This window comes from Perna viridis, chromosome 3, assembly GCF_037379345.1.
Source record: "Perna viridis isolate PV_CMFRI_1.1 ecotype Kerala chromosome 3, ASM3737934v1, whole genome shotgun sequence".
Taxonomy (NCBI): Eukaryota; Metazoa; Mollusca; class Bivalvia; order Mytilida; family Mytilidae; genus Perna; species Perna viridis.
The window spans coordinates 2,329,621-2,355,707 of NC_142447.1; the positions used below are offsets into that span (position 1 = coordinate 2,329,621).

A 26,087-nucleotide genomic window follows, 5' to 3' on the forward strand; every position below is an offset into this window, starting at 1 on the left:
TCCTTGGTTAATAGGGTCCTAGGTATAAGCTGTACACCATTTTCAATCTTTTTTTTATCGTTTTACCAATCATATCGTACATATTTCAGTGAAGAGTTGAAGAGTCAAATTATTTGCTATCGCGATGAACGTAATGAGGCAGCTTTCCCTAACATAAAACAAAACACGGTCATAATAAGTCGACAGGAGTGGTCCCAATATTCCGAGTTCGATTTGAAGCTGGTCAATTGACATACACTATGTTCAGTTTATCGTACTTTATCGCTATAATAAATGTGCTTAATTGTTCATGCCAATAACATAAGTAAGTCGATCGCGATCCGATTCAGATGTGCGCTCTACAGTTGATCCAAACATCATGAAAAGAGCATTTCAGATAATAAAACTCTAATACAAAGAACAAGTAATATGATTATTTTCTGTAATACTCTTGTTGCATAACGTGTCTTTATTGGCAGTGTATTGTCCCCTTTATCAAGCAGAAACCTACCCGAGTTAAACTATCTCCCATTTCATTGTGATTTTTGTCTTTCGAGAAGGAAATGGCAGCGATAGGCCGTTGATGGTTCTGACACGGAAGATGATCGAATATGAACGGCATTCACGTGTTGATAATATATGACTGGCGGAAAGTGCTTTCTGCATGTATGTTGAACAGGAAACGACAAGTGTAGATCGTGCCGTTTGCTTGACAGATGTGTAAGACGATGATTTCTTTGGATGGGTAAGTTGTGAAAAATTCTTATATTGATGGTAAACTGTGGTGCCCTGACGATATTTCTTGGATTAAAATTGGATCATGCGTTTTAATTTTATGGTAAGTATTTCTAGTTTCCTAGAAAGTAAAAATTATTTTCCTCCGAAGTCGTATATAGAAGTAATTCCCTTAAACTTAAAATTTTACCGTTGAAGACACAACACACGTACATTATTAAGTAAACGAAAAGGGTCAAAGGTTGTAATGTAGAACGTACATGTACTGTCCTATAGCTTCATTCTTGATTTCAATCATCGTACGGCAATCGTATCGGTCTTAAAATAATTCAAAATTAAAGTAGAATATAATAGTAGCTAATACACGATTGTTATATACTCACAAGATGACAAGTTACGATTTTGCCATTTTTGGAATAGGTTCTATATTACGCCAAGACGCTATATATATATTTCATTCAGAGCATATGACAATCAGACAGCTAGTTAAAATTCGTCACAAGGTTTTGTTACAGGCACCATGTTTATAAGTGAAGAAGGGCCAGATTGTATGGTCTGTTTGAAAAAAAGATCTCCAAATTCTATGATTTTTAACTCATCCATTTATTGAACAATTATAATCTGACAATAAAATCTAAGCACACGACCCCCCCCCCTAGAAGATAAAAATGGTCGGTGTCTTCATTAGTAAACTAAATATATAAATTAAAAGTTTAATTTTGAACTTTTTTCTTTACGTGCATCCACATAGCACAGGCACTTCTTTCTATCAATATCCACTAATATGTATACTATAAATATAAATACAGTCAGTATTACTATATAATACAGTTGTTATTTTACAGGGAAAGTACAGATAAGTGTAATAGAACAGCTTATGTCGGATTGGATCAATGTGTTTATACCTAGATCAACAGCAACAGAAGGAACATATTTATCAAATATGTGAAGAAGTCAAGAACTGTTTGGAACAAAAAATGTTTAAAAAACGAAATAAATTCAATATTTATTTATAACACTGTTACTTCTTTGATTCCCGCTATTCCTGGTTTGGTTACTATTAAAAAAAACGAAAAATTCAGAGTTGTATCAAACTGGAATGTTGTGTTAATACTTGTCTATATTGTTGAGGGGTCTATCTTTACGGTCGTGTCAAACTGCAACCCGGGAAGCTTTACATTCCTTGTTGAATAAGAATTGGTTAATATTAAGTTGCACCATATACTTGCAAAAGGGTGAAACTTAAAGAAATTTTGATTGGGGATAATCGTATTATAGTATGTATACATGTACATAGATAAATTCAATAATTTTGACGAGAAAGAGATGTGAGATGCATGCTTTCAGCTTTACGAAAAGATTCATGTCTCCTCTAGATTAGGTTGATATTAATAAAATTTTAAAACAGGGTAAAGAAAGGTTTGTATTAATTTTGGGTTTTTGGAGGAATGTCGCGTAGCCAACCTCTGGCCAACCAAAATTTTTCTCGGTGCCCCGTCTTGCACAATTTGTGCATATGTGTAGTGTAATTACCTTTACTATTGAAAATAAATCGTGAAATTTCGTAAACCATAGAATTAGAGACAGTGTGATTGTTACACAAACATACAGTAAGAAATTTGGGATTACAAAATACCAAAACCTCTGACAATTCAACAGAATCATGATAATACAGATTTTTACTTAGTTCGCATATTTTGACGGAGAAAAAAATCTGCGAACGGAAACTTTTTAAATAAAAGCCATGTTCATCACTACCACAGACACCTCAAAAGCAAGAATTAATCAAATTTTACGATTAAAATTCTTAGTAAATATCACTGATAGATGTATAATTGTATTAAACCACTTTTGGTACCAAACCATGCCACTTTTCCGATATACGCGTACATGTAACCTTGAACTTAATTGTTGACAAGCTTATTGGTGGGGTTATACAGGTAAATTAAGGTAGATGTATGGCATATGTACATCGGCAAGCCTTCGATGTCTCGGCTCACTTAAAAAAATTCTACGATTATTACAGCTAGAAAAAATCCCAAATTTGGCATGTTGTTAGATACACGTTTGACGGACTTGAGTATTTTTTCTTGATTTTGTGTGATCAAACACAAAGCGTGATCTAATTTTGATTAAACGTACCACCACTCCAAAATCATTTCGATTAAAGATCGAGGCTTTATCTTACTAGTATTTGATACAGTTTTTGTTGATAATTTAATGTTTAATAATGATATTCATAATCTAAATTGAAAATAATAACTTTTTTGTCTAAAAGTAACTTTTAAGATCATTAGCAACGGCAATAAACAACATGATTCACTTTTCCGCCTCAACTAAACGAGAGCGGTAGGTTTCTGCCTGTTATGACAAAGGTTAGATAATCATGCGTATGTTTACATTTAACGTAGATCCTATACAATGAAACCTGTAAAAAATGAACCCTGGATAATCCAAAAACCTTTCTAAACCGAACTCTGAATAATCCCAAACTGTCTAAACCGAATCCTGAATAATTTAAACTGTCTAAACCGAACTCTGAATAATCCAAAACCTGTCTTAACCAAACTCTGAATAATCTAAAAATCTCAAAAGAAGAACTTTAGCAGACCTTTTTATATTAATCAAACTGTATTTTGAACTTTTTTAAATCGAAAACCTGTCTAAACAGATCATCTGTCTAAACAGAACACCTGTCTAAACATATCATCTGTCTAAACAGAACATCTGTTTCAACCATACACCTGTTTAAACATATCACCTGTCTAAACAGATCATCTGTCTAAACAGAACACCTGTCTCAACCAAACTCCTGTCTAAACAGATCACCTGTCTTAACGGATAATCTGTCTAAACAGAATATCTGTCTTAACGGATCGCCTGTCTAAACAGAATATCTGCCCAAACAGAACACCTGTCTAAACAGATCACCTGTCTAAACAGAACACCAGTCTAAACAGAGCACCAGTCTCAACCAAACACCTGCTCAACAGAACACCTGTCTAAACAGAACACCTGTCTATATAGAAACAACTTTAAAGTTCAAAAGGTTTGGTTTAGACTGGTTTCACTGTGTGTTTGTTTAATTAGATTCGCAGTTTAACCTGGTTCGATTTTGTTTCGCCACCACTGAAGCCAAAATTAAATTGATGTCATCAATGTATGGCTCAAATTGTCAAAAACATAGATCGTTACGCCGTGTGTGCATCAAGTACCTGACGGCAACCAAAGTTGGAATCTTACTATACACTTTCAGAGGTAGATCAAGAGATTCTAATAAGAGGGTCCCTGATACGGCTGAGAGGGAATCGGCTCTGTCAAGACTCAGTGATTTCCTATAAAATGAACAAATTTTTTCCGACCTAAAGGGGGGGCTGCCCTCCATGTATCCGCCTATGACTATATAATAATTTAGTTTATAACAATTTTATTTGCTCAACTAGAACAAATGGGATAGGACACAAGTTAGTCCAACTTATGAAGTCTTCTCCCATGAATTACATTTTTACAATATTACAAAGAGCATAATACAAGGATATACAGTAATGACATGCAAAAGAAAAAAACACAGCTATTAATAGCATTTGGGTTAATAAAAGAACAAAAAAAAAAAGATTAACAAATACATATAGTTTGTGTGTGGACCCGAAGCCTCCAAGTATTTTAAACAACGAGGAAACGTTTCGAATGTCTTGATAAATGTTGAAACTTCTACGATTGCTACATGTACGTTCATTTCGTTTGTAAGACCTTGATGACTACTTAAAAGAATATTACTTTCTATTTCCATTGGTAGCTAATTCAATTTATGAATAAGGTTGTTTCGGATATCATTGTAAAAAGGACTTACAAAGAAGGTATTATTTACATCCACAGTTTTAGCACAATTACACGCTGGGCTAGACATTATGTTAGTTTAGGTCAGATCTCCATTTAGAAACGAAGCCGAACAACGGAGTTGCGAGAGTATTATGTTGAGTTTTCGTGGAAAATAATAATGATATGCACTTTTGTAGGGGTGGTTATTTTTGAAGATTCATCCTTTAATGCTGCCTTGAATTTTGAAAGAAAAACTAGACCGCGAACGGATGGGTCGAGTTTGTTCCATGCCTTTAAAAATATATAATAAACACTTTTCAAGGAAGGAATGCATGAACTCGACGTTTATCGATTGATACGTTTTTAGATACTTTCTGCTGGTTCAGAAAGGAAAGCGTGTATTTAAAACCGTCAGGAAAGAGATAAAATGGAAAAATTAAACAAATGATTTGAAGAATCGTTAAGTCAAATACATGCATTAATTCCATGTCCTTGAATTAATGTCTAATTCCCGTTTTAAGTTTTATGTGAATACTTTAACGAATGTTACTGAATTGATTTAAATAGAACTAAGAATTAATTGTTCGACTCCTTTTTTTCTTCTATTTTATTATTCTAAAATGTTCCCCTTTTTTTGATAGATAATCTAAATACAATATAATAAATTTAACTTGACGTTAGCAGTACTTTCGTTATACAAAAGTTTTTTTCACAGCTGTTCGTTGACCTTTCCTTATAACACCTACATTTACATTAAAAAGAAATAAATCAACTCAGTCATATTATTATGACCAGTCCATATTAATTTCAGACACGGAAGTGATTCATGATGAAGAAAAACCCACGGTGACCGTACAAACGGTGCTTGTTTGGTCTACATATGCATACATATATGTGACAATAGTTCTTTCTGTACTTAGATCTGTACTTTCGAGCAAACCACACTTTATCCTCCAACTAAAATCAACTGAATCCAATGAAATCAAGAACGATAACTCTTGCAAAGTGCCAATTTCATACACAATCTATATAATTTTTATCTCAAAAGCGCAACAACTAAATGACAAACTATATTGTAACACTGGTTATGTGGTCTGTAACCGTTTCTGAATAAGAAATAAAAGTGAATTTGGTGGGTTTTTGACATGCATGAATCACTTCTTCTCTGATGTTTATGAAAACTGCTACTTTAAAAAAATAAATCTATAAGTCGTTTTATTATTGACTAAACTAGAGTAACGCAAATCAAATAGTTTTCCTTATCTTCATAAATATTTTAGAAATTTAGTATTGCCATTGATAATCTCTGCATTTCTGCATCTTCGTATTGGTAATAAATATATGATCTTTGTTTTTTTATTTCGTTTTGATTAGACTTTTGTTTTGGATTTTGTCTTTCGTTTTCGTATATATATATACGAAATTTGTTTGTTTGCTTTTTAGTCTTTGTTTTTGTTTTGTATTACTATCGCTTATAAAAAGAATCTGATTTTCCATTTCATTATTGAAATAAAGAAACATATGTTACTTTTCAAGCTAAGATACCGAATACATTACATGGAATTATGTTTTTTATTCCATTTTGTCAGGAAAACTACTAATAAAGAATTTAAAAACGATGCTTATCAGCAAATCAGCTTAAGTTTCAGCTCGGATCTTTACCTCTGATGTTTAGTCTTCAATGGGGCTTATTTTGTCCAGCAAATGATAAATTATTGCTGTGAAATGCTTACTTGTAGAGATGAATTTCAACTCGGCATGACCTTAAGAAGCTGTTAAGTAGCAGTCTTTGTAAGAATCATGCAAAATGTGATTCATATTTGAAAAGCCTACATATTTTTATTTTTGATATTTTGTTTGAAATGTCATAGTAAACAGAAAAAAAAAACATGTGGCTTTTCATATGGCTCTTGTTCATATGAGATAAAATGCATATAGAATATATTGTAGAATTCATAATTAAGGGAAATAACTCTGTACAATAGAAACTATTGGATTTTCGATGTGGATTATCTCCTTAGGGTAGAGAGATTGGAATGAATAATTATACATTTCATCATATAGACCCATAAAGCAACTTAATAACAAAAATAAAAATGTATAGCATTTTTTAAGGCGCATCACATATTACAGAATTTGCACGATTCTTACTAAAACTACTTCTTACCTCGTTCAACTAGTTTGATTTGCCATGAAATAAGCATTTACAACATGTTAAAAAGCATTAATTAGCAGTTTCTTCCTGCTTCATCATTTTTGCGCAGGTGACAACTCAGCAAAAGTACAAAGAAAGAATTAACAGGTAAAGAGTAAGATCTGTTGACAGTATCTAACATTAAATATGGAAGATGGATAACTCGGTTTATTCATTTTTAATCCATGATATCTATAATGGTATTATTAGTCACAATGCTTGTCTTCATACGACTTAACTCTGATCAGGAGAAAGACGTGTAATTAACTTGAAAGCTCGAATTATAAATTAACATTTTGTAACTAGATACAAACACGAGCGGCTTGATATGACTTAATTTTAACTTGTCTGCTTAAAAGTCTTGTTGAAAACTTATATTTAAAGACTTTTTAAAGAGCTCTTTTGATCTCATTTTTATTATTTTCTCCGACAGATTATATAGTGTGTAAAAAAGGACGCGGTTGTGGAAGTTAGACGAAGATTGACCCCATCTATTAAAACCAACTTATTTTTTTCTCGAGTTTCTCATAGGAAAATAATGTAATTGCTTGATCCTTAGACTTAAAGTTAAATCAATTTAATAAAAGAAAATATACTGTTTCGATAGAGCACCGTTACAAAAACCGGCATAATTATTATGACATGTTTTTTTTTTCAAGTTTACACAATGTTGTTTTATTAATATTTATTCTGGCTTTTCATAAGAAAACGGTTTCTTAAAACGATACGTCAAAAAGAACTAGGGGTACGGCCACCCCTTTTAATGTCTTTTATACATTATACAAAAATATTAAGTTAAACGTTATGTTATAATAATGATAAGTATATATAGTATATCTGCTACAAATACTTATTTATAATCGTCATCTTTTGTATCTATAAGATTTTTTATTTTACTATTATGGAAGATTTGGATAATATTAATTTATTCCGGTAATATAAGAAAAAAAATAACTCAACTGTTTATTAGTTAAACTCACAGCCGCAATTACTGCGTAAAAGGAGCATTAGTACGGGCTTGTTCGCTGGTCGGTATGAAAATCCTTACTACTCTCGCATCGGCTTTATCTATAATGATTTTATGGTTTAATTTGCTTGAGACCTATAACTGGGGGGGGGGGACTACATGTGCATGGATTAGGAATTCTGAAATACTTATAACGGTAAAATTTCTAGCAAAAGAGCTGTTCAGTGTTTTTTTACCAAACATGGGCCGAATTAATTAAGCTGTCTCGATCATGCCAAACTACGAAATCAATGTGCATGTAGTCTCAAGTAAATTTATACTCCTAGGTTTAAATTTTATCATAAAATCCCGAAAATCGTTCATCAAAACTTGATGTCTTTAAAACGGGAAAAGCTCCATTTTGATGAAACCTCACGGCATAATAAAGCCATCATTACAAACAATCTGAAATTTTAACCTGTTGACTCAAATGTCATGAATTGTTGCCAGTAATATTTACAAACAGGAAGGCATAACGTTATTGAAAATTCTTAAAATTATTGCATAACCACAAAGATTAATCCATTTTCATCATCGCTTCTAATTATTGTTTATTTGTCATGGGTATTTATTCAATGTTCAGTTTCACAAGAAATTATCTACCGCATTCATTTCAATAAACTGCTAATGAACTTACAGGCAGATAGAACGGCAGTGGAAGTGTCATCTTATTTTGTATACAAATTACAATTATCACTTTCTTTCTTTGAAGTTTTTGTTGTTTAATGAAACCAGCCGAGTGGTGTCGAAGAGATAAATACACAATAGTTACCGCTTAATCGATACATCAATACCGATAAGTCCCGAATAACAGTTTGTTTGTTTGGATTTTGAGAAACTGCTAATCGCTAATCTAAGGAGTGTCAGAAAAATAACGGTATTCGGTTTTGTTTTTTCCTAAAAAGCCGAATAAACTTGTTTTAGTGATTTGTGTAAATACATCTGGCCTTGTTTACGAGACTGGACATTTGATTTGGTTGGTGCGAGGTCTACGAAGAATTTTGAAATGAATATTCTGACTCAGACCTTTTTGAATATACAATGTATATACATATTTTGATCTCCAATTGCAAAAAAAAATGTTTTTTTCAACTTTTAAACAAAAATATATATATATTCTAAAAAGTGTGGTCCGAAAACATCATGATTTTCATACATGTAGATAATTTGTAAGTATGTAAACATAACTCTTATTCTTAGAAATCATCCAAAGCTCATTCCTCTACGGCCCCCGATGTTAAAGTGTCTCTCCCAAATTGTATCTTCCGACTACATATTTTCAAACGCAACTACTATATTCGAGCAGGAGCTTTATATCACACTAACATATACTCCCAAGTTCGAGCACGCTTGAAAAAAAAAAGAATATTGCAATGACTTTCAGATTATTGTTAACTTTCATAATTTTTAGCCTATTTAAGTTCTATTGCAAAATTCAAATAAGTTAATGTGAATAAAAATGATATGAAATAAAATTCACGTACAGTTTTATTCACACCCTGGTCACGTGAGTGACATCTGATTCCTTAGAATCAAATCGCAGTAAAATTGAAATGTTAATGTTCAGAAAAAAAAGAAAACTGTAAGTATATTTAATTTACTTAAAAGATATTAGTTGTAATAGTACTTAACGTATTCGACGCTCTATTCTTTATCGAATTAAGTGTTGAATGATTCACTTGCAATTTGGGTTTGTGACACTGACAACCCAAATGTGACAATTCGGGATGACATGGTGCCCCACATGGCGACTTGTTATTCTATTACAATCTACCCGGGAAACATCCCGGATAATTACCGGAACAGGTTTTTCTTTTAACTGACAAGCTGAGTGCGAGGCTAGCTTTTTAACGTGTCATAGTACTGCAGTATTGTTATGTATTTTTCACGAGAAAAGTATCTTGTTTTGATAAAAACATGGCAATGGACCGTCTTCGGGGTGGCATTTATGAACATACCGTAAATACAACCCATCTACACCGCCCATCCCCTGGGAAACGTGCAATTACTAAACAAACCCGACTCTTTATATTAAAAAAAGTTTCACATTTTAAAGAAAAACTTTCAACATGATTTTTGCAAAATGTTCACGGGTGGTTAAAGTCCCTGTATCATCAAATGTCACTTGACAAAAGAAGTCAACAGACTCAATTTGGAAGACCTCGTTGACTTCTTTGTCGTCTGTGTTTATTGACAAATACCCTATCATTCGGAGTTGTGTTTTAAGCCTGGGGAAATTTTGAATACTGAAGTCGCAACTTGGGTGTTAAATTCAATCTCGCTATCGTAACTTCATTATTTTGTTAAGAAACTTGATACTACGACATATTGTTGAATTAAATCATCCATTTCTTGATTAAATGTTAAATGTTTAGTTAATTATTGTACTGTTCCTGAAATCTTTTGTGCTCCTTTGAACCGAAAAATTATTTTATACATGAAAAATAAACAGTTTCCTTATTTAATTTGCTCGCCAGATTGTTCATTTTAATTCACTATAATCTGATAATAGGAAAAAATATCCCGTTATGGCACACATTTTAAGCAGAGGTTTTAATGTTTATGCTATCGATATAGTAGCAATATCTCGGAGTATAATTGTGGTTTTCATAAAGAAGTATCAAAATCTTTACGACATCGTTTGAAAAAATATTCTGTTTTTAAAATTTATAATGTATCAATGGAATTATTAAAATTTTGATTTATATTAAAATGTATTTTATTCTGCTGTTTGGTTTTTAGACAGTTTATTTAAAATAAAAAAAAAATACTGATTCATTGTAACTTATTTTTAAAAAAATTGAATAATTGTTATTTATTTTAAAAAAAATGAAACCGACAGTTTGGGGTCAGATTCCAACATGTATCTATTAATTACACTATATTAAATGTCAATTCAAATAATTAATTGAATGCATTGCCGTCCTCATTTTAAAGGCTAATCTTTTAATGATCAAAGTAAAGTTCTTTCAAACATTCAACAATTTCATGATAAAAAATGAAATTTTCAATAATTTTGCCAATCTGACAAAAGAATTGTCATGCGACTGGACTGTTTGACCCTTGTAGTATTGTCAATAACAATTAAAATCATCTCGATCAAAGCCGCATTTTTAATCTTCGGACGAACACGAGCAACTGTTATTTTGATAGTATTGACCACAAAAACCAATCCTGGCGATATGTATAAAAGATAGTATCTCCAGAAAAAGCATATTATTTCATACTGGTCAAAAAGAGATGGTTGCTAATCCTTGGCTGGCAAGCAGTGATAAAAGTAGAAATAGGAGAACCTGGGATTAGCGGGATTTGGTCAGACGGGTGCCGGATGACTGGATCTGTCTTTTTTCAAAAATATCTAATTAACATAAGTGATGGACGTAAATTTCATATGTCAAGTTTGTTAAATTACAATTATGGAATAATCCGTTTTAACGGATGATTCTAATTACCGGTGAGGTAGATAACGACCAGGGAAGGTAGTGGTTGATTCTCAGTGGGTACTAACAGTTTTGTACATGACAGGCCAGTTTCCGTGTCCGATTCTGGCATATACACAATACCGTTTTCTTTTTTTCTCAGCGGTTGGCGATCAGTCTCATTTTGAAATGACAGTTTGAAAATAGGTATGATAGAATACAGTCATCAAACTCAATTAGGGGAGATTAATTAAAAAAACTGCAAAGAAGATGTCCTCTTAAATTCATAAACCATGCGAGATAGTATGCACCACGGTGGTCCGACTTGAGTTGATAATTATTTCAATCGCTAAAATTTACATTTTGCAGTTCATGTTGCATTAAACAATGTACTTTCGGTACATTACGCTTGTTGTTGAAACATTAGTTAAAGAAAATTTCATACTCAATTCATCAAACGCTTCTTTGGTAAAAAATACAAGGTCTTCAAAAGTAAGTACTCAACATTGAGAGAATAATAAGAAATAATAATTCGACTTGAATAGCATTGTTGTTCAAGTATGCTATAAAAAATATTAATTCTCAATATTTATAGACGGTTATATTTCAAATGAGTATGTTTTCCTAACAAATGAATAGAACGGGATTTAAACACGATTTTGAAATAGTGTACTTTGAACTCTTTCCAAGGAGTTTGAAGTACGAATCGCATCATCTTAGGTTTTTAAGTACCATTCTCTTTAAGAATCAGGCAATGGATGGCACTCTTTTTTGCCTCAAACATACTCAGTACATCTAGAAAACAACCAAAAGGCTATTTTAATTTATCCTGAAACATATGTGACGTGATATTTTTTACTGCTTAAACAAGGAAAAATTGGGGAAAAATTTTCCCGCCATTTTTCTATAGTGCATTTCAACTAAATTTGATCTATTCATATCTTAAAAAGGCAAACTTTACCAACACTTTGGTGTTTATTTCTGGAGATTATTAGGTATAAGTACTTGGATAATGCAACAAAATCTCAGCAGTTTTCTTCATGTGTCACACCTAGTACACCTTTGGCATGATTCTTAGGCAAAGAAGTACTAAGTACCATTATTACTAAGTCTCGGAATTCAGTTTTATTGATAATCTCAATTTCCGCTATACGGATGACGTATTATCGTTAAACAATTCTAGTTTCGGGGATTTGATACATCGCGTATACCCCAAAAGAACTTGAGATAAAGGATACTACAGACACTGTGAAGTCAGGCTTATAACTTGACCTACACATTGAGATCGACGGTAAAGGAAAACTATTGACCAAACTATAGACAAACGCGATGACTTTTCATTCCGTACTGCCAACTTTCTTTTTAACTGTGGTAACATCCCTTCAGCTCCTGCGTATGGAGTTTTCATATCCAACTCATACGTTATGCCAGAGCTTGCCGTAACTATGCAGGCTTTTTGAATCGCGCTAGACTTCTTATAAATAGTCTTCTAGAACAGTCTTATATTGCTACAAGATTGAAGTCATCACTATTAAAGTTTTATGGTCGTCATCTCATGAACCCGTGGATCGTGACGGTGTATCCATCTGCATCATGAAAATTGATTTGTTAAACGTGTCATTGTTTTCTTTTCCTCTTTCGTCTACCCCGGATTTGACTTTTTATGAACTACTCGGCGGGTGTTTCTAGAAAAGCAGAGGACGCTTACCCTACCGGCACAGCCGTTCCCTGCTCCCAATTTTAGTGGAGTCCGAGTTGCTCATTTACTTTTGTTACTTTGTGTGTATAATTTTCTTAATTTATGTTCTTTGTTGTGTTTGTCTGTTTTCAGTGTCTGGTCTTTGTCCCTGGGTTACATTCTTTTGATTTCTACTAGAATCTTGGTTGGCTTGATTACTCTTTTACTTAAATCAATACAATTTTGAAGTTAATAACCTTTATCAAATAGTAAAAATAAAATATTACATACATATTATATTTTTAAAAATATATATAAGTATAAAATATGTATTCGGCCATTTCATGATTGTGTATGGTACTTTGAGAATGATGTTAGACTTCTGTCTTTCACAATTATCTCATTCCAATTTTGTTTTGTATTTTTAACTGAGAAACGTAATAAAGTGACATTTCATAAAGCACTATCTAAACCTTTTATTTATTTACACTATTATTCCAATAGCATTCACATAACGTTAGCGAAGTTGTCACTCGTGTTTTTTTTCTCGTTAGCTCATAAGTATTTCGCACCTTCACAAATGCAACTGAAATGTCTATCTCCCAAGGCCTCAATGCGTTTGGTTATACGTAATTCATCAGTGAAGAGAAAAAAAACAGACCTGGGTATCAACGTCAGTGTTGTTTATGAACTATATTGAATACAGAAACGCACAAACAATAAACAAGTAAACAAGACATTAACAACAACTAATTAGCAGTAAAAGGCCAAGACGTGACGTTAAATTGTTTTTAAATACATCTTGATATTAAAGCAGGGATGCGTGGGATATCATCAACAAACGCCGTTTACATCTTAATTTCAATTACAAATACTAAGGGTAGGAATTGTTCTCATCAGCTGAAGTACACAAAGAACTTTTAAAAACGCTTATTTACTGTGCACAAATAAACATTGGACTCTCGGCATCTTGTGTGCACAAAATAAAAATGCAGGACACGCTCTCGTTAGCTAGTGTGCGCAATCAAATATAAGACTCGCTTTCATTAGCTTGTTTTGACATGCAAACGAGACTCGATCGCTTTCATCTGCTAGTGTGCAAGAGCAAACAGGGCTCGATTCAATCAGGTAGTTTGTAAGAGCAAACATAGGAATCGCTTTCGTTAGCTTGTGTTCAAAATTCATTTTGGTAATTTGAGTAATAATAATAATTTCATTTAAATGCACTGAAAATGAGCATTTCAAGGGCAGATAACTCTGTCAAAAACCTCATTTTTCTAATATTCTATCGACAAATTCTATTTATTGATGCAGATATCAGATCATGGTCTTCTCAAATAGGGAAAGTACTCTTGAGTAAAACTATATGGTAAGATCGATGGGTTTTTTACATCCACGTTTCTGATTTTTCCTGCCTGATTCTTACAAAAAACTTAAATATTGTACCCCCTCTGTACACCTTTGTTAAGTACTACACCCCTGTGCACATCCTTTTGAAGTGCACTTTAAATGATTAATGTAGATAATGTTCGTATTTCAGCTCAACTACCTCTCCTTTGAGAATGGCGTCAATTGAGACTTGACACAACACTTACAAGCTTATAAAACTATTTGAAACATTGTCTTATTATTCACATCTTAAAGGACAGATAAATGTCACGGTAGACCAGATCATAAAGACATATAAACATGTAAGGGTCAAAGTCTTGGCACCGACCTACATCTTCATGTACGCATTGTTTCTTATCTGGTTCCCTGGTCAATATTGTAAGCGACGCTAGGATCGCTAAAATATATTTGAGAGAAACTTGTGGAACGAAAATATTACCCGGGCTGCCAGGTTAGCATTATTTCGTCCCTGAAAATCGCAGGTACGCATGAAATCACTGTTCAGACATTTCGAGTGGACCGTGAGAACTGCTGTATAGTTTTTGTTTGAACATTACGCGTAAAAAATACCATTGATATACTACATTTTTATCCTAACTTTAAGACAACGAATTAGGTGACTTGGGATTTTAAATAACTTTACAAAATCATGGAAATGGAATGTTTCAAATTAATGTGAACAAAATACATGTTTTATTTTTCTATGTTGTACCTTTTGTTTTCATTGCTGGAATAGATTGAATGAATGTCGGGGGGGGGGGGGGAAAGTAATTGGATAAATCAAATACATCATAATAAAAAGAAACAAGGCCTAAACGTGAACACAGGAAACAAAGATAATGAATTTCATATTACATGTTTACAATATTGGCTTGGGAATATTTTTTTTATTGCTTTCAAAACATACATTGCATGATAATATTCTCATAATTATCAAAATTGGCAAGCAGTTTACTTTTTACAGAACTTACCATATTTACTTAGCATGCAGGAATTTTACTATATTTCAGAAAACAAATATCGAAGTTCAATAAGCAAATTTCTTAATATATTTAAAGAATGAAAAAATTCTGGTAAAATTTATAATGATCGTTTTCATATATTCACCCAGTCTGTGATATTGTTACATCCTCATACAGTGTGGACATGTTTCCGGTTTATAACTATTTTAAACCAGTTTGACAGCTTTATATTGTAAATAAAGAAGTAAAGACGACAATTTTGTTATTTGACCATAATTTTATGTCGTTTTCTGTCTAATATATATTTTTTTATATGTTTAATAGAAAAAATGTTACACATTTCTATATGAATTTGCATGATAAAAGGTAAGATGCTTTATAAGGTGCCTTAACTGCCATTTCTACACTTAAAAACTTACCTAATAAGTTTCCTTCAATTTTCTAATAAATCTACTTTTAATTTCAAAAGCAAAGATATTTGTTTGTACAATAAGTTTGTGTATGCTATTATACATTTTTTACTTCAGGAAAAATTTACTAAAGTGCACCTTTACTAAGATAGTCTTGTGATAGTTTTGTTTTGGAGTTTCAGACTCCTAAGATGTTTCAAACTCCTAAGATTGTCCTCCTTTTGGTCCTAAGAGATGACTCAAGACATATTTTAATATGAACGTTTCATTAAACAGACACTGGTTCCAGTGACTGCTTTGATAAGATTAATCTGAATTAATCCGTGTAGCTTCTTATCAAATCCACACATGTCCAAGAATATACACTGAATAACCAGTATAAATTCGTAAAAAAAAAATTTAAGATAAAATTTGATATGGAGATTTAACAATTTTAAAGTTAAATAAAAGGATTTTAACTTTAAATCGTAAAATCTCCATATCAAAAATTATAATAGCATGCATTTTTATATCCAAATGCGAAATTTGTTAGATACATACAAATTTGCACCCAATGCATTTTCCATATACATGTCGCAAAATAGCAGACGTGTTTACCGTATCAAAATACAGATTTGTAAATAAAACTGTCTCAGTCGTAATCGAATTAAGACAATTTTCTGTCTTGATGCGAAAATATTCCATGACTGTAGCAAAATTAAATTGCACAAAAAAATATCATCATCTAATAAAAATATTAACATTTCCAATATGATTAATCTTTGTACTCAGTAATATTATGTGATATTAATAACACATTATCCTTTTAAAGAAGTGATACGCCAGACGCTTTGTGATAAAATAAATCCATGACCTTATGTCGGTCAGCAATGCCCGGAAAACCCGACCACAAGCGTACGGTTCTAGAGAGATATAAGTATCTCAGTGCTACGAACAGGTAATTAATCAAAGATAATTCTTTCAAATTTCTGTAAGCAGATTTTCTCGGAAGAAAACGGAATTTTGCATGAGAAAACGCTAAATGTGGATATTCCTTCAAGAAGTTCTGGAAATTTCTAGTATTAAAGTAATTTTTGTATGAAAAATATAAATTAACGGTTTTAATTTAACTAAAAAATTTGTTTGATTTTTACACAATTTATAAAATGATAAAACTCTATTTATATATGTGTTTATCATTGAGGGTTAAAAGACGAAGACGAATGTTCGATAATTTGGATTTATTTATGGTCTGTTTTAACGAAAGGTAAGATGAAAAATAAATCTTTTCATTGAAGATAGAAATATAACATGTGCCTAAACTAAAATAGCATTTTTCCTAAACGATCAGAAAATATTTCAAAACTAATAAAGTATTTTTCTATTTGTTTTCCGAATTTTATTTTGGTTGAAATAAAGAGACAAAACAACAAAACATTCAACTTTGCCGTAAAATTATTCTTACAAATTTTATTCATTATTATTACCCTTAGAGTGAATTTCTTTAAAATTAGTTTAATTGAAAAAAAATATGTACTGGACTTTAGTTCCATGCCACGAATGAAAACTGCGAGGATAACACGTTCAGGAATAAGTGTTAGTATTCATTAATATCTCTAGTTAAATCATTATCGGAAAATAGTGTCAATGCGATAGTAGTGCGCCTATGATTGGAGGAAGTAAATCAATAAAGAATCTATGATGGATAATGAATGAATATTCATGAACCATCTACCAATCGCATCTCACGGTAAAAGAGATCACATTATTGTATTTGAAACCATTTGTATAAAGTTTATAGTCAGTATAGAAATACAAGAAAGGTAGAATTGCCTCACACATAAACTGTTGAAAAGTATTTGTCAACAAAACTTGAGAATGTGCAACACGAACCCAGCGGCAATGGTATTACCTTATGGACTTAAAGTATCAACACAAAGTCCATATCTACATTTTGGAGTACCATCGATGTCCCTGGACATTCAACGTGCACAACAGCTGTACGACTACAGTGCTCGACTGCAATATGGACTTAGTAGGTATCCAAATGCACTTGGACTTTCGCCGTACCATCCAAGCCCGGCAGAGGCCTACATGCATCATTATTTCAAGGATCCGAGGGCTCGTTTCATCCATGAGGAGCCGAAACCGAACCACAGCTATATTGGGCTTATCGCTATGGCAATTTTGAGTTCTAGGGAGAAGAAATTGGTTCTGAGTGACATTTATCAGTGGATTTTAGATAACTATCCCTACTTCAGGACAAGAGGACCTGGGTGGAGGAACAGCATACGTCATAATTTGTCCCTGAATGACTGTTTTATCAAATCTGGTCGCAGTGCTAACGGTAAGGGACATTTTTGGGCTATTCACCCCGCAAACGTTGACGATTTTCAGAAGGGGGATTTTAGACGACGACGTGCCCAAAGACGGGTACGGAAACATATGGGTTTATCGGTACCTGACGACGATGATAGTCCGACCCCATCTCCCAGTTCTACACATCAAAACTGGGACGAGAATGATCAAGCTGTAATAGATGATAAAATAGATGATGAAGAAGAGGTAAAGGTTGAAATAGTAGAGGAAACAGACGAACTTGCCCATGTCGTAAAATCTATACCTAAAGAACAACCACCCACCAGAAAACGTCTATTTGATGTGGAGAGTTTACTTGCACCCGATGATATCGTAATCAAACGGCCGAAAATTGTTGACTTGAGAAATATTTCATTTCATCATTCGATTGAAGAAAATTCTAAACACTCACCAAGTGACTCAAGTAGTGTTCACTCAGAAAATTCTGAGAAAGAGAACTTATCTCGTGGTAGTAGTTTTGATGAAATAGATACCTCCAATAGAAGAGTGACGGAAGATGAAGTTACGGATTACTCGAATATTTATAATAGAGATTCAGTCATGATGGTCAGCAGACCAAGTGCATTTCAGAATGCACATGCACGTGCATGGAACTCTCTTATGCCATATTTGGCAACTTATCCTTACATTCGCCGGCAACATGGATTAGGAGTTTCTACATCAAATATAAATCCAGTAGACACTGCAGATAAAAATGCACCAGAAGACTCGGTGAAAAGCGAATAGAGTAACTACTTAACATTTTATTTAATTGAATTTTTTGTATTTCTTTGGATTATTTTGTTAGTATCACTACATATGTTAAAAATTTGTTGTGAAAAAAATGATCGATTTATTAGTAAACTACCTTGAAGACATATACATTTACCTTATTTATCATTTCAGTATGAATTAAATAGGAATTATTTCTGACTCGCTTAAAAATATCTTAAGTCCGCATTAAATTTCAACCCACTTTTAAATTTATAATTCATTTATGCTGGCTTCTAGGGAGAATTCAGTTGTTAAAATATTTCTTTGTATTTAAAAAATAAAAAAAAGTTTTTTGAATTTGTCATTTAAATATAAAAATTAAGATTTTTCTCTTTTTTTTAATTTTTAATCTATTTTTCATTTGTCAACATTTAAACGTTATCTAGTAAGCCGAGTTGTACTTAAAAAACGCACAAAAGAAATAAATTGATCTTTAAAAAAATCGGAATGATTTTAAATACGATTTTTTATTAACCGTACATAAGGAAAATTTTAAAGAAAAAAAATACGTTACAAATTTTAAAATAAATTAATGACAAAATCATAAAAATAATAATAGTATGAACTAGTTTTCATTACCATGGAGATAAAAATGTACGTGTTTTTTATGTGTTGTTTTTTCATATATCTGTCTAATAAATATCTGAGACATGAAGGAAATTGCATCCAGATAAGTAGTTACGTGTACTTAACACGAGGTGACCGATTCATTATGAGAATTATGTTAAAACTGCAAAATTTAAGATATAGAAAATAAAACATCCTTATTCAAAGTTCATAGTTTTTATCGACAAGTTAATTTTAAAAATGTAACTTTAACATACAAATGTTTTCAAATATTTGATGTACATGTCATACCCAGTATATATGACATTAATTAGTCTAGTAAAATATTGCTAAAGTATGAATATTCCTTCATAGTTTCTTTACAAATATTCTAATGGGTTATTTACTGTTTACCGGTATGTTTCCATAATTGATAATTTAATAATTGGTAATTAAATGTATATTTCCAGACAAGTAATATGATGCGATAAAATGCTAACTTAAAGTGTGGTTTCTGGTGTGACCTACTCTCAGCTCCCATGCATATACAATTTACATTTAATCTAATTATTTCAATGGTTGAAAATTACATGTTAATTTCAAGACCAATAGTATGATAAAATGCTAAGTTGACCTACTCTCAGCTCCCATGCATAGACAATTTACATTTAATCTAATTATTTCAGTGGTTGAAAATTACATGTTAATTTCAAGACCAATAGCATGATAAAATGCTAAGTTGACCTACTCTCAGCTCCCATGCATAGACCCCGGGTTTACTGTGCTAGTAGAACGAGTCCAACGATATAGGTTGATGAACTAACAATTACTGACTATATTATATCTTCATTGGGTGACAAATGGTTACCGTAGTTTCTGTATTTATTCTCGTACACTCAATCCTCTCAATGTGTGTACATATATGTTATACTTATATATACAGAAAATAACCGATCATATATACTGCAAATTTCGATATGCAAAACGCGTGTTTCAAGGAAATACCTCTCTTCAGCAGAATTATAATCAGATATATAGGAAGCTCCAAATCTAAAAAAAAAATAATTGTATACAAAATGTAATCATAATCAAAAGTGAAAATATAAAGCCAAATCCATCACTGAGAGGTTTAACATGTGCAGTACAAGGAACAAAGCCTCACTTTCGTTATGTATTTCGAATTTTTTAATACTACACATTTTGATAAATATGATATCATTCGTGGACAGAACAGTAAAAAGTCTTGGCGATCAAAGGTTCACCTGCAGTGGCATCCACCCACATATATCTCAGTAATTTAATACGACATTATTTCTTGCATAAGCACAACACGCTAAGCACCCAAATATTGCAAAAAAAATGACGAATACTGAACAATGGCAAGGAACAAATCAGTTGAATATATAAGTTGATTTGGTCTCCCGGCTTTTGCATTTAAAAGTGGATTAACCGACGGGAGAGAAAATGGTCAATGATCGATCTCCATATCTCTAGAGTGTTTTAAAAATGGAAATTGGCATTTAAGTACCACGAACACTATTAAACAACACTGCTTAAACACAATGTTACCAACGTATGTTAAAACATCTGATTTTTACCGATTTTAATGAAAAAATATTAAATAGCTGTAGTTAAGAGTAATCAAGGGAACCAAGATTCTGACGGTAATCAAAGGAATGTAATCCAGGGAAAAAGACCAAACATGGAAAACAGACAAACACAACAAAAACATAAAGTAACTAAAATAATACATACAAAGTAACAAAAGTAAATGAGCAACCCGGACTCCACTAAAAACTGGGAGCATTGATCAGGTGCACCGGTAGGGTTGGCGTCCTCTGCTTTCCTAGAAGACGTAGTATCGATTCGTCTTTTTTTAAGTAAAAATTCAAACAAAATATCAAAAATAAAAATATGTTACCCATGAATCACATTTTGCATGATTCTTAGCTGGAGTGCTACTTTATTACGAATAAGTTAATTACTAGTATACGTAAGTTGAATTTCATAAGAACACTCATATGATATGGTCAGAGAATAATCTGTTTGGAAATGAATTTAGAGGATTGCAAATGAAACTGGTACATGTCAACAAGATTCTAGTCTTAGCCAAGAATAAAAATCCTGGTTGCAGGCTATCATTAATATTGTGCATTAATAATAATTTGTTATAGTTTTCAATCAGTTACTTATAGGGATTTATTGCAAAATCACGGTCTATTTATCGATGTTATTTGGAAGGTCTTCCGAATGCAGTAGATGTTTTGTGCGCTTTTTCTATTGCCTTACGTTCAGTTTTTTTCTATGAGGAGCAAGCCATGAAAAAGGATGGATATAGGTCTTACTTATAAAACTATTTGCCAGCAAATTTACAGGCTTAGGTTTTGTCGAACATGCTGAACTTAATAAATTTAGGTGTACAAACTTAATAATCTAACCCGCATGCATAACAAAATTAATTATTGTAGACAGCAACATGAAATGGGTGAAGATTTGGTCTATGCATTAAAGGGGGTGGTAAAGGCCTTATGGAACTAGTTTAAACATGCCATATTCGTGTTCATAGTCAGGATATGATCTTTGTGTCGTTATATCAGTTTTGGTTTGATTTAGAAGACATAGCAACGTTCTGTTACCGTGGATTTATTACTTTTATTGTGGGGCCTTTCAGAGCCTATTTCAAGGTGTGTTTACACTTGTTGAATGCCTTCTACGTACTGTCCGGAGTTGTCTACGTACTGTCCGGAGTTGTTGGTTCTTCTGACTTGAACACTTTTTTAATGATATCTTTCTGTGTGAAATTTTCGTTTTAATCTTTGAAACCACGTTGGAGTTATTGCCCTTTTTCGATGTTATTTTTGCTATTATAATGTTATTTCTTTCAAAAATCTCCTCCTCTGACACTACTTGACCAATTGGAACCAAACCAATTGAATGTTCCTTTGGGTTTCTTACATAGAACTGGTGTGGAGATTTTTGATCTGTCAAAAAACATGGCTGCTGTTACTAAAAATAGAACAAAGGGATCAGTCAGTAGTTTTTCGCATATATCTCCAAAACCGTTTGGTTCAGCCATTTTTTTTTCAATTGCTGTAATGGTCCTTATTATAACACCCACTAAAGTCTCCTTGGGATCAAAGACGTCTGACGAATCCATGTTAGAGTTATTGCCCTTGAAAGGTGAAAAATTTACAGTTTTCAGTAAATATCTTGAAAACTATAATAGATAGAATGAAACGTTCAGCTCCTGAAATGATCCTTATGATAAGGCATACACAAGTGTGGGGATCAAAGTTTTCGGACGACTTCTTGTTACAGTTATTGCCCTTGAAAAGCTTTAAAAAATATGTTTTTAGCAGTTTCCAGCCAATATCTTGAAAACTATAATGGATAGAATGAAATTTCAATTGATGAAATTATCCTTATTATAAGTCCTACTGAAGTCTTCTTTTGAGTCAAAATTGTCGGACAACTCCTTGTTAGAGTTTGTGCCCTTGAAAGGCAAACATTTAACAAGATGAGCGATTCAGGCTCCTAGGAATCTCTTGTTAGTGCAGTAATATAACACCTTCCCGTGTTTATCCACCTAATCTGTTTATCTGTCTCAGTTTTTAAGGTATACCAGAGCTAGTGTACACTATTTCGACTTCTTAATGTGCAATTACTGCCTTAGAAACAGGCTTTACGAGAAAGGTTGTACAAGTACGTATCAGACATATGTGTATTAAAAAGTTTTATGTCATTCTGTTTATAGAGGATGGTTTTCATAGTGTCAACAAGTTTATTTTCTGTATTTTTAAATGTACCTACTATTTTCATCTTGAACTTGATACATATTTGTTGTTAATTTCTTCTGTACAGTTTTGACTACTGATTTTACTAATTCGACCGGGGGTTATTTTATGCTGTTCATTGTATTGCAATATACCGTGATAGAAGTGCGAGCTTTAGCGCGCTATAAAGCCTTATTTAATCAGTCATTCCCATCTGAAATGCTATACCAAATCAGGACCATTTTTTTTGCAGTATTTTCCACTTTTCTGTTTTTTCCCTGATATTGCCATTTATTATACGGACTTTCCTTCTTACTATTACCTTTGACTATTGCCTATAGAGTTTATATAATATTTATACCCATCATGTATTTATAAATTACTGCTTATAAAGCATGTACATGTAGTTTACTGTGTTATATATAGAATTATATATTAAGAACATGTTAATCATAAGAAGGTTTTTGTATTTAATCAAAAATAACTTTCATAATTACTAAAAATGAAACCGTTCTTAATATAGTGATAATGAATCGGCTTATACGACAAATACGACAAATACATGTATAAGCGAAGCTAAAAGCTTAATAAATGCAAATCGCGCCCAAATCATCTCTGTGAACTGTAATCTGTAATCAAATGTGATAATGTCGTAATGTATTTATTTTTGTAATGCCATTTTGTGCGATGCCAAAGGTGTGGTGTTTTATAGATAACAGATATACTTTTTATTTTGTTACATCACTTTATCATGCTATTACGGTGTCGGCAAACGTCATTTTTCCAAGTATCTCTCTCACACACACACACACACACACACACACACACACACACACACACACACACACGGATTGTTTCAGAAATTTGCACTTTACGAGTTATTGTTCTTAATTTGGATCATTTAAAAGGGAGATTAATGGGCTGTTTTTTTTTCTAAAATACAAAATATACAGATCTGTATACAGAAAGGTCTATAGGTACGAAAACATGGCGTATCTTTTCGGTTTGCTTTTCTGCACCTTGTATTACCTCTTACTACCATTGCAGTGTCTGAATTTTTATATACATGTAGATTGGGACTTAAGTATATTATTTTGGATTTATGTAGTAGGTAAATAAAGAGAATATATATATTTTTTAAAAAAAAAATTTAATAAGACCAGCTGCAGTCTGCCCTGTGGAATGAGGGTTTCCTCGTCGTTCATTGAAGACCAATGGGTGGCCTTGGGCTTACATTTTCATCCCGGTGGGGTTATCGTCTCTTTGACATATATATAGGCCTTGGGCTTACATTTTCATCCCGGTGGGGTTATCGTCTCTTTGACATATATATTTTGTTCTACCCAAGCCATTCCTCGCGGAAGTGTATATTGAGCATGCTCACCAACTTACCACAAAAGGGTCTGTTGCTTTGTCGTTGTTTCGTATTTTACTACCAACTTATTATTGGCAGATAATTGATTATAAGGCATCAATTTACAAACACGAATAAAATCCCGATTATTTATTTGGTAAACAACTTTATTATATATGGAATAAGTGGTAAAACAAAAATCCAATCTTACTTTATACATAATTATATATTCAATCCTACGATCCACATAAAAAAAATCATAAGGTCGTTTTCAAGACAAAACGTGGTATCTATTCTTAGCAATGACCGAATTCCGGTATTGCTTCACTTCTATATGCGAAAAGAGTTCGACGTACGTTGTGTAGGCGTCCTAGATAACCTTCAAATTATGAAAAGCTACTAACTCCAGTACTTAAGTCAAAGAACCTATGTGACCATAAGACGGATATTCAAATTTTGTATTTATAGAAAGGAAAACCACAAACATGTCGTAAGCAAATAAATAAAGTGATAGGCGAGCCAGACTCTACAACAAAACAAGTACTAACTTAAAAAAAGGTAGCCGACGCCTATTCTCGCTTTGTTAATACCCAAATCTGATTAAGATTTTATTTTGGTGAACTGTGTGATCATTGTGCTATGTTTTATATTTCAATTATTTTATTGGTCCAACAAGTAAACTATTTCCGATTATTCAATTTATAAAAGATAGAAAAGTGATCGAAAATATTCCGGACACCAATGTCCCCAATGGAGCCTTAAATTTCACAGGTGCTATCTCAGTTGTCCAATGAAATGCGAGGTTGTAGGCTACATCAGTTATGTTGCCATGGTTAAGCATCATGGATGTCATGTGATGCAAAAGCGAACTCAATACCGACTGCGTCGGAACACAACAAGCGCCTGTCTATTAGTTGAAGTTATGAAAGAAGATTAGAATAAATTCTATGCGCATGTATTAGTAATGGAGACGGTGTCGATGTATCTGTCGATACCGTTTTTTCGTAGCTTTGTGATTTATACAAGCTGAGAAATTCATTACGAAACAAATGTGTTACGGAATGACAAAATGACGAATACAGGTAGAACTATTTATCCACGGCTTGTAGCAATTTTTGGACTTTTGATTGAGTACATAGTCCATGTCCTGGCTAGTTTGCATATGAAATTGCATATGAGTGCTATTAGGTCCATACATGTATGACATTCCATGAAGAAATATTTTCAGTTTTCTGAGGTCTTTAAATTTAATATTTAGACGTTGTATATAAGTAGTTTTCTGTAAGCCGAGCGTGGGGATAAATTTGCTACCTACGTTTTTACCCGGGAGTTGAGAACTGTATCACCTTAAAGTACCTGTGGACAGCTTGGACGAACTAAGCCTCTGCTGCCCAGAGGTAATTTCAGATGGTACAATTTCTATACACCCAGGTAATAAGTTATGAAGCTTCAGCTGTCCTGATGTATTTTTCGGTGGTACATTCCTTACACTAAGGTAATAACGTAGGTAACGAAGCTTCAGCTGACCAGAGGTATTTTCAGGAGGTACAGTTTCCATACACTCGGGTAATGATGCCTCAGCTGTCAAGAGGTACTTCCAGGAGGTACAGTTTCCATACACTCGGGAATATTGAAGCCTCAGTTGTCCAGAGGTTCTTTCAGGTGGTACAGTTTTCATACACTCGGGTAATGATGCCTCAGCTGTCCAGAGG

The 26,087-nt window shown here is 32.8% G+C and overlaps 1 protein-coding gene and 1 long non-coding RNA gene across 2 annotated transcripts; both read left to right on the plus strand.

Moving 5' to 3' along the window:
• The first annotated feature begins 485 nt into the window (after nucleotides 1–485).
• LOC148620632 (uncharacterized) lies at nucleotides 486–1,730 on the plus strand. The gene is made up of 2 exons (XR_015920817.1): nucleotides 486–817; nucleotides 1,560–1,730. It is a non-coding gene; the product is annotated as an uncharacterized LOC148620632 (long non-coding RNA).
• Nucleotides 1,731–17,076: 15,346 nt separating this feature from the next.
• LOC148620633 (uncharacterized) lies at nucleotides 17,077–18,808 on the plus strand. Its single transcript, XM_088573919.1, has one exon. It carries the CDS (start codon nucleotides 17,449–17,451, stop codon nucleotides 18,673–18,675), a length of 1,227 nt encoding a protein of 408 aa, XP_088430045.1. The 5' UTR covers nucleotides 17,077–17,448; the 3' UTR covers nucleotides 18,676–18,808.
• Nucleotides 18,809–26,087: the final 7,279 nt, after the last annotated feature.

Coding starts and splice junctions, on each gene's coding strand:
- LOC148620633 (XM_088573919.1), top strand. CDS start 17,449: ATGTGCAACACGAACCCAGCGGCAATGGTATTACCTTATGGACTTAAA.